The sequence below is a fragment of the Tursiops truncatus genome, chromosome 6 (genome assembly GCF_011762595.2).
Source record: "Tursiops truncatus isolate mTurTru1 chromosome 6, mTurTru1.mat.Y, whole genome shotgun sequence".
Lineage (NCBI taxonomy): Eukaryota > Metazoa > Chordata > Mammalia > Artiodactyla > Delphinidae > Tursiops > Tursiops truncatus.
The window spans coordinates 113,815,843-113,825,203 of NC_047039.1; the positions used below are offsets into that span (position 1 = coordinate 113,815,843).

The 9,361-nt window shown below is 68.5% G+C and overlaps 1 protein-coding gene across 1 annotated transcript in view; it reads left to right on the plus strand.

Moving 5' to 3' along the window:
- The window catches only part of KCNT1 (potassium sodium-activated channel subfamily T member 1), a 67,659-nt gene extending 59,367 nt beyond the window's left edge, over window positions 1–8,292 (plus strand). Inside the window, exons 25-32 of the mRNA XM_073806794.1 lie at window positions 188–289; window positions 692–775; window positions 869–997; window positions 1,329–1,349; window positions 2,131–2,443; window positions 3,836–3,898; window positions 7,043–7,127; window positions 7,240–8,292. Coding sequence (XP_073662895.1) covers window positions 188–289; window positions 692–775; window positions 869–997; window positions 1,329–1,349; window positions 2,131–2,443; window positions 3,836–3,898; window positions 7,043–7,127; window positions 7,240–7,357 — 915 coding nt within the window. The 3' untranslated portion in view covers window positions 7,358–8,292. The remainder of the gene's footprint in view (window positions 1–187; window positions 290–691; window positions 776–868; window positions 998–1,328; window positions 1,350–2,130; window positions 2,444–3,835; window positions 3,899–7,042; window positions 7,128–7,239) is intronic.
- Window positions 8,293–9,361: the final 1,069 nt, after the last annotated feature.

Genomic DNA, 9,361 nt, shown 5'->3' on the forward strand with positions numbered 1-9,361 from the left:
CCCGTGTGTCTGGGGGGACGTGTAGCTGGGTGCTCGGCCTGTGGTCAGCCGTCTGCTGTGTGTGTTCACACGCTCGCCCTGCACACGCGCACACACCCCGTGCACGCGGAGGCCCCTGGGCTGCCTGCCCTGTGCGGCCGCGGCCGCGGCCACGGGCACCAGCCAGCCTGAGCCCCTCGTCCTGCAGAGGGAGCGGGAGAACGGCTCCAACCTGGCCTTCATGTTCCGCCTGCCCTTTGCCGCCGGCCGCGTCTTCAGCATCAGCATGTTGGACACGCTGCTGTATCAGGTCAGCAGGGGCGGGGGGCCGGCGCCCGGCATCCGGTTCCAGTCCTGAGCCACGTGCCCCTCGCTGAGCATCCACCCCTGGGTCCCCAGGAGGCCGGCCAGGACTGGGAGGCTCTGGGCCCCATCCCCGCCGGGGAGCAGCAGGGGTTCACCCAAGTGTCCCCCGTCCTTTCCACCCAGGAGAGCGCTGCCCCGGGGTTGGCTCCCGGCAGCCTCTGGGTTTCTGATCCCTTTTGCCCTAGTGCACTCGGCCTAGTGAGCGACCACGGCCAGGAAAGGCCGCCCAGCTCTGTCTGCTGGGCGCACGGCACGGGAGGCTGTGGGCGCCCGGCGCGCGTGTCCAGGGGATGTGGAGGCAGATCTGCCCGCACTGCCCGGCCTCACTGCAGTCTCTCCTCTCCAGTCCTTCGTGAAGGACTACATGATCCCCATCACCAGGCTGCTCCTGGGGCTGGACACCACGCCGGGCTCGGGCTATCTCTGTGCCGTGAGTGCCTGGGCAGGCGGGCAGGGCGGGCGGGCCCTGCTGGGGAGGGTCCTCCTGCCCGAGGCCGGCCCAGCCCAGGCTCCTGCGTTCCAGATGAAGGTCACAGAGGACGACCTGTGGATCCGCACCTACGGCCGCCTCTTCCAGAAGCTGTGCTCATCCAGCGCCGAGATCCCCATCGGCATCTACAGGACCGAGAGCCACGTCTTCTCCTCCTCGGAGGTGCGGGGAGGGGGAGGAGAAGGGCTCCCCGAGGCGGCCCCGTTGCTCTGTGACTCGGACCGCCCCATTTCCAGTTTGGGGATCTGGGCCTTTGCTGTCAGGCCCTTTTTGGGTCAGGCCCACATATCTCCATACGTGGACATCCCCGGGTGGCTGTGACCACCCCCATGGGGGAGGGGCGGCTCGAGAGCACTGTGGGGCCCCTGTGCCGCCCGCTGGAACTGCAGAGGGTGGCCTGCCCACGGGTCCTGAGTCCACGAGGGCTCAGGCAGCCTTGGGGGTCGGGGCAGGAGCCCCACAGGTACCCAGGCTGCCGTGGTTTCCTTTGCAGCCTCACAACCTCAGGGCCCAGGTGAGTGGTCCCTTCAGGCCCACAGGGGTTCACTTAACATGCACGAGTCCCGCCTGGCAGGAGCGCAGGGCCCCGGGCTCTGGGCGACGGGTCAGGGAACGAGGCCCCAGGATGCGCCAGCCAAGGTGCAGCTCAGAGAGGGCTCCTGGCATCACCCCAGCCCCATACAGATGGGCAAACTGAGGCCCAGGACGGGAAGCCCAGGGTCCCCCAGCCCCCATGACATCTGCCTTTCGTGCCACGGCTCCCGTCCTGGCAGGTACCCCCTCCTCCCCACTGTCCATCCCGATCTCCACACCCCAGAGCCCCACACCCTGACTGAGCCACGCAGGGCCCTGGTACTTCCCAGCCTACCAGGCGCCCCACCCCCGCTCTCTCCTGCCCCCCAAGATGAGGAAACTGAGTCGCACAGAGGAGGTGCCCCCCCGCCCCATGGCAAAGTCGGGACGTGCAGGGCCCAGAGAGGTTGAGGGAGGTGCCCCCTCTAACCTGCAAATCAGAGACAGCTCTAGAGCCAGCAGTTGGGACGGCTGAGTGGTTTGGGGCTGTGGCCCGGCACCCTCTGCCCAGCTGCAGAGGAAGGCACTGGCGTCCCTGGGCTGAGCTGCCCCCAGGGACTGTGACTGTCCTCCTCCCTGTCACCCCAGCTGCTCCGTGGGTCACCCCGTTCTCTGCCCGGCACCCCTCCCAACCCGTCCCAGCCCCTCCCCCATCCCCTATCTCCCTCCCCGTGCCCGGGTCCCCCTCCTCTCCTGGGCCCTCACCCCTCCTCCCCGGCCAGTCCCAGGTCTCGGTGAGCGTGGAGCACCACGAGGAAACCCGGGAGGCGCAGGGGCCCTGGGGCTCACGGGCAGGCACGGGTGGCGGCGGGCACACGGTGGGCGGCGGCTCGGCGGAGCGCCCGCTCCTGCGGCGCAAGAGCCTGCCGTGGGCACGGAGGCTGAGCCGCAAGGGCGCCCGGCACACGGGGAAGGCGGCGGCCGAGGAGATCAGCCAGCAGCGGCTCCGCCTGCACCAGCGGTCCGAGCGGCAGGAGCTCTCCGAGCTGGTCAAGAACCGCATGAAGCATCTGGGGCTGCCCACCACCGGCTACGGTAAGGCCGCAGGGCCATCTGCCCGTCTGCCTTCCCGGCCCGCGCTCTGCCCACCGGGGCACCCGCCCCGCGGCCCGTCAGAGCTCCCCGTGTGGAGCTTCCGCGTAAGGAAGGGCTCACCCCTCCACTCTGGGGCCTCAGTTTCCCCATCTGTAAAATAAAGGCCCAGGCCGGCGGAGCCCAGCAGGCAGCTCTCCTGCAGGAGGCAGCTGTGGGTGGGGAGGGCTGGGTCGGGCTCCCCGAAAGCCAAGGGCACAGGCCTCAGTCGGGGACAGACCAGTCACCTGCAGCCGGTCCTGCTGGGGTCAGAAACACAGGGGCCCGCTGCGTACCGTGAGAACAAGAACAGGGTGTGGCAGGGAGACCCCAGAGCCCCCGGCCACCCCTCCCCTTGCCCTCCCAGCAGCTGGAGCTCGGGGTTACGGGGGCAGATCTGGGGGCCGCCGGTCGAACGGCCGAGCACCAAAACACTCTTCCCGGGCCACGGGGGCCCCACCGTTGCTCCTAGCGCACGGCTACCCCCTCCCTGCGACTTCAGGGCGACACCGCCAGGGCGGTTGTCATCGGCAGATTTTCTCCATAGCTTGTTTTGGGGAGAAGTTTGTGACGTGACCGTCCGTGAACAGGCCTGGGCTGCCCTGGCTGGGCCAGAGGAGAGAAGCCTGTCCCCTCCCCTCACTCCAGAGTTGCTGCCTCCGTCGATGGGGCCGAAAGGGGCCCAAGCCCCTCACCGCCGCCCGGCCTGGAGGGCGGCTCTGGACTCCGCTGGGTTCCGTCTCGGGGACTCTGCCCACTTCCCAGGCCTGGCTCTGTCCCCGGCACCCACCTCCTGGCTCAGGGGCCCCTAAGTCCCCTCCAAGTGGGATGTGGCAGCTCGGGCTTCACCCAGGAGCTGCCCAAGGGTCTGGCCGTCTGCAGGGCCCGAGGTGGACGGCTGCCCGTGAGAGCTGCCCAGCCCCTCCCGGCCACACCCCGGCCTCATGATGTGCCTCTGTCCCCTCTCAGTGTCCCTTCCCCGGGAGGGTGCTGTCACCCCCTTCCGGGTGGCGCGCTGACCGCCGAGGCTCCGAGTGGGGTGTCCCATGTCCACGGGCTCGCGTCGCGCACTGGCTCACGGGCTCGCGTCGCGCACTGGCAGAGACTCCAGCTCTGCTGAGCCCCAGGGAGGGCGCCCCTGGGTGGGCACGCGGTGCTCCCCTGGGCCTCCTCGCCCCCCCCCCCCGCACCAGAGCCTGTCAGAGGAGGGGCCGACTTCTGTTCAGGGACAGACGGGCCTCCCGCCTTGCAGCCGCCCCCTGCCCTCTCCCAGCTGCGCTGCCGCCTCCTCTGCGCTATTTGCTCACCTGTCTCTCTCTCTGTTTCTGTCTGTCCCTCTTCCTGTGTGTTCCGTAGAGGATGTAGCAAATTTAACAGCCAGTGATGTCATGAATCGGGTAAACCTGGGATATTTGCAAGGTAATTCTGCTCCGGTGGCTGGCGTCTGGCAGAGGGGCAGGCCAACCCTTCGCCGACGGTCCACCTGGTGGCCGCCCGCCCCGGCCAGGCAGGCAGACAGAACGAGACACGAGGGAGGGTCCCTGCAGTCAGGGGCCCACGAGCTCCCAGGCCGCCCCACCGCGGGGACCTTAACTTTCCTCCTTTATTTGCTGACTTCCGTACTGACCCTAGTACCCCAGCCCTTCTGCCCCGACTGTTGTCTGAGATAAGCCCTGCTCTGAGCACACAGGTGGCCATCGGCCTGCAGCCAGCCCCTGGGAGCCCACCCAGCTCTCGGGAAGCACCCAGATGGAGGGCCCCAGGCCAGGGTGCCCGTGGCCCTGTGGGCTGGTGCCTGGGGCCTTGGGGTCTGCTGCGCCCTGAGCCTTCGGAGGGCCACCCAAGCCCGGGGGACGGCTGACCACCGCGCCCCCGCTGGGGCTTCAGGAGGGGGTTCTCTGTCTAGTTGAGGCAAAACCCGTTTGTGCCCCATTCTCATCCGGAGGCTCAGGTGCTGCGTGGGCCCCCTGTGTCTTCCAAGAAGACACCGCACAGCCCCCAGACGTGCCCCCAGACCCCAACAGAGGTCAGAGCAGAGTCCAGGCCTCACTGCCGGGACCCCTTCGCTCCCTGGGGGCCCCTCACGATCCGGGGAGGCTCAGAGCCCACACGCCCTGGCCCCCTGGGGTTAGGGGTGACCACAGTGCTGACAGGTCTCCTGAGCCCAGGTGGGTGTTAGCTCAGGGGGGACTGGACGGCCAGGGGCAGACCCAGGCCCAGGAGCGAGAAGCTCCGGGGTTCACGGCGGGGGAGCTGCTGGGGGTCGGCCCAGCTGGGCCTGAGCAGGCGAAGCCCTGGCATCTCCGGGGTCCCTGTGCTTTTCCTCACCCCGCACCCCACGACCGCATTCACGGCAGAGCCCCCAGGCCAGCCCAAGTCCAAGCCTGGGGCTGCCGTGAACGGGGTGGCTGCGTCGCCCCCTCCCTGCGCCCAGCTGCACCCCTGCTCCCTGCCAAGGCTCCCGGGCAGGGGTGGCCACACCCACAGGCTCCCCGGGTGGTGTGTCCTGAGCCCCCCACCGACGTGTGGACACCGAGAGGTGCCTAAGCCAGAATGTAAAACCAGAGAGAGGCTGATCCTGGGGGGCTGCAGGGCAGTCAGTCCCCGGGGAGGGCACCGCCATGAGGACCCCGCAGCGGCATGCATCTCGGGGAAGGTGCTGCAGTTGCCCCCAGCGCACGGAGGAGAGTGGGGCTGTGGTCAGCGTGGACGCCCAGGGCCGGGCCGGGCGTCTGGTCTGCGGGCTGAAGGAGGAGGGCCCGCACAGAGGCTTGCGGTGCCCGGTAGCGGGTGCGAGGGGGAGCGCAGCAGCACAGCCCTTGGTCGCTGGCCAGGAGTGCCATCACCAGCCCGCAGCCGCACCCCAGGCCCTCACCAGAGCACAGCAGGCACAGCGCGGCCGCCCCGTCCCAGGGAAGTCAGGGTCTGGGCCTCGCAGCAGAGCACACCCAGCCCTGGGCGCCACAGCCGGGCCCCCGTAAGCACGGAGCTGGGCCTGCTTCGGGCCGGGAGTGCCCGTGATCCGTGCCCCCCGGGGGAGAAGCAGGGTCCAGGCCGGAGGGGAGGGCCAGCGAGGCAGGCGCCGCTCCCCCTCCCCCCGGCCACACAGAGGGGCCTGGCCCAGCCCCGGCCTCTCCGCTTCCTTGTTCTGACCGTGCGCCTGTCCCCGTGGAGCCGCCCTGGCTGTGGTCAGGGGTGCGGGATCCCCGAGAGCCTTCGGGGGCCTCCCCGCCCCCACCTGCGCCACCCGCTGCCCCCACTGCCCGGCTCCGTGCTGCCCACCCTGGAGGCACGCAGCCTCCAGCGTGAGCCGACCTGGCTCGTGACCCTGCGCGGGGGTCAGGCCATCCCCTTCCCGGGCGTGGACGCGAGGTTGGCACCAGCTGATGCCGTCAGGGTCTGCACATGTCCTTCAGCTCCCGGGTCCCAGCCTGTGCCCCGACCTGTCCCCAGGAAGCATGCCGCGCTCCGCCTGCCGCCGTGCGGGTCCCGAATGCACCGCCAGATGCGGCCCTGAACTCATCAGTTCAGAGGAGCGAGCTGCAGCCCTCCCCCCCCCCCCGCGCCCGGCTAGTCAGCGGGCAACTGCCCCAGCTTCGCAGAGAATCCCGCCCCTCAGTGGACCGGCTGGCGCCCTCCCAACGGGAGGGACGGTGCCGAGAGAAGGGAACGGGAGGGGCTGGGGGCAGAGGCCACCCAGGGCCTGATCCCCCTGGAGGGCCGTTCCCTTGATGCCTGGTCCTGGGTCAGGGGGCGCCTTTAGGCATCACCAAATGGGGAAACTGAGGCCGCCAGCCGTTCGTGAGTTTGGGGTCACTGCCAGACAGCGGCCAGCCCTGTCCCTGTATCTGGCCGGAGAGGCACCTGTGAGGTGACCAGGGTTTCTCCAGAATCCACAGCCACCCCGTGGGCTGGACCCCAGGCTGTCTCTGTGACGGGCAGCTCGGACCCCGTGTGTGCCCAAGGACCCCTCTGGGAGACTGAGCCGGGCGGACTCTGGGCTGGTGCCACGGGAGCAGGTCTTGGGAAGGAAAGGACGAGTCTGAAGCGGAGGGTTGAGGAGGGGTCAGGAGTGGCCTGTATGGGGTGGGGATGCAGGGCACTGGGGGGCGGGGGAGGGAGTGAGTCTGAGGGCTGCACTGGTGTGAGTGCGGGTGTGTAGGTGTGTGCACACGTGTCGGTGGGCACAGGTGTGCTCCATGTTCAGGGTCAGCACACCCTAAGATGTTGATGACCCAGCTGAGCGAGCCATCGGGAGACCGTGGGGGCCAGTGCCTGCTGCCCTCGTGGCCGCCCCCATGCCCGTGCAACGCGGGCGCCGAGGCCAGTGCCTGCTGTCCTCGTGGCCGCCCCCATGCCCGTGCAGCGCGGGTGCCGAGGCCAGTGTCAGTCAGGGAGGACCGGCCCTGCTGGGTTCACCGGGACAAGGGCTCAGGCAGAACGGCTGAAAGGCCGGGAGGATTCTGCAGCTGGACCAGAGCTGCCAGCTCCTCGGGGCCCCCCAGAGCGGAGGTGGAGGGGGGGTGCTGAGTGGTGACTGCGCGCTGGGCCCTGTCTCCGCAGACGAGATGAACGACCAACAGAACACCCTCTCCTATGTGCTCATCAACCCTCCACCGGACACGCGGCTGGAGCCCAACGACATCGTGTAAGTACCGGGTCCCCGGACAAGTGTAGACACCTGCCCATCTGACGCGTGGGCGTCCAGCCCAGCCTCCCAGACGCAGGGCGACATCAGGGACCTCCCGCCCTCCCCGCAGGTATCTCATCCGCTCCGACCCCCTGGCCCACGTGGCCAGCAGCTCCCGGAGCCGGAAGAGCAGCTGCAGCAAGCTGGCTTCCTGCAACCCCGAGACGCGGGACGAGACGCAGTTCTGAGCGCCGTGTGGAGCCCTCCGGGCTGACCTCGTCCTGCCAGGGTCCGTGGGCCACGTGATGCATGAGTGCAGGGCCCCGACCCCCGCCTGCCGCCCAGCCCAGAGCTGCTCCCGGGACTGGACCCGGTGAGGGCCGAGGCTGCCCCGGGCACTACCAGATGCTGGTGGGAAGGCTTTTTAACCTGTTTTTACAAATCTATACAATCCCTGGCCCTTTGCACAAACGCACCGCAACTCGTGACCGGGTCTGGCCGCAGTGCAGGGACAGGAGCCAGGCTGGACCGCAGAGGCCCGGGCCGGGGGCTCGCACCGGAGCAGGAGAGCACACTGCAGCCCCTGAACTTGCCCGTTTCCACGGCCACGGCTGGTATTGATTCCTGGGCCTTGCCCACAGCTCTCAGCAAAGCCACGGGGCGGTGGGCCACCCCTGTCTGCCCTGTGGGTCCCCTGTGGTCTCACTTGTGAGGGTCTGGCCCAGAGTCGGGCCGCAAGGGTCTCCGGAATGGTGAGGCAGGCACGCGAAGGGAGCCTTTTCCAGAAGGAAATGAAAGCAGGAGGGTCCGCAGCGCGGCCGAGCCCCTGGCAGGGGCGGGGCAGGGGGGCTCTGGAGAGTTGCCAGCAGCCTGGGCTCGCTAGGAGGGAGGCGGGGCTGCTGTGAGACCCCACAGCGGCCCTGGACTTTGGGGAAGAGAATCAGATGACGGCCTTTTCCTCTGGTTTTACGCTGAACTTTCGCAGCCGCGCCATCTGACCTCCTTCTAACACCAGACCTGAAGCACAATTCAGCCGCTGGGCTGCTAGCAGGCCCAGCCTCCGCGCGGGACATTCCTCCTCCTGAGGGAGGGGCTCGGGGCGCCGCCGCGGCTCCCGTGTGACTCTCTCTGACAGGTGTTGCACGCTCAGTGCTGGAAACTTCTATTAAACGGATGCATCCTGCAGACGAGAGGATTGCTTGTAAGGCCTCCCCTCCGAGACCCAAGCTCGGGGCCTGGGTCTGCCCCAGCCGCCCCGTGTCAAGGGTTAGAGACACTTGCTCTGCTCCCCAACCCACTGGTCCCCACAGGGAAGCCCCTACCCCAGGGAGATGCTGCTGGCCTGAACCTTCCCGAAAAGCAGGAAGCAACTCAGGTGGTGGCGGGGACGGGGTCCAGGAGGGCTCCCTGGCGAGTTGCCTGGCCCTGGAGCCCGGCCGTGCCCAGGAGGGATGTGTGCCCCTCGCCAGCACAAGGCAGCCGTGTTTGTCTTGGGGTGGGGCTCCCGCTCCTACAGAGAGTATTCCCAGAGGCTGGCAGAGGAGCCGACGCAGCCCCCCACCCCGGGGGGGGGGGGGCGCACACGGCTGCTGGAGGGGCCTGCCCTGAGGGAGGGGCACACGTGCAGCTCCTCTCCCCCACGCTGGCCGCCTGGGGACACTCCCTCCCGCCCAGAGAGCGTCTGCCTGCCCAGGGGATGGCACAGGCTGTGGGCAGTCAGGAAGGGGGCTGACCGGGCTTGGGAGACCCCAGGGCCCGTCCCAGCAGGGTCAGTGGCTCCTGGGGTCCTGCCAGCGAGCGTCCTCTCCTGCACCTGCCACCTCTCCTGGCACCCACGCTCCAACTCCCTGAGGGGAGGGGACCCTGCTTGGCCGCTGGACCGGGGGCTCCAACCAGGTGGGGCTGCAGCCCCTGGAATCCCACACGGGATCCTCAGGAGTTGCCTGACTTGAGTCTGGGGTGCAGGGGACAGGCGGTGAGAAGTGGGGTTCATCTCCAGACCGGGCTGCACACTCATACCCACGGCTCAGTGCAGAGGGCCCAGCAGAGGCTGGAGACCTGCACCCAGGCGCCCTGACCGAGCGAGTAGGGAACATTTCTCAATGTTTTGCCAAGTTTTTCAAACATAACAAAATTAGAGGAAAACCTCTGTTTTATTTATTCCTATAGAAAGCTGGTCAGGACAATAAGGCCAGCAACGTGCTGGCCATTCCGGCTTGTCAAGGGCGCAGGGCCTGGGAACACCGGCTTAC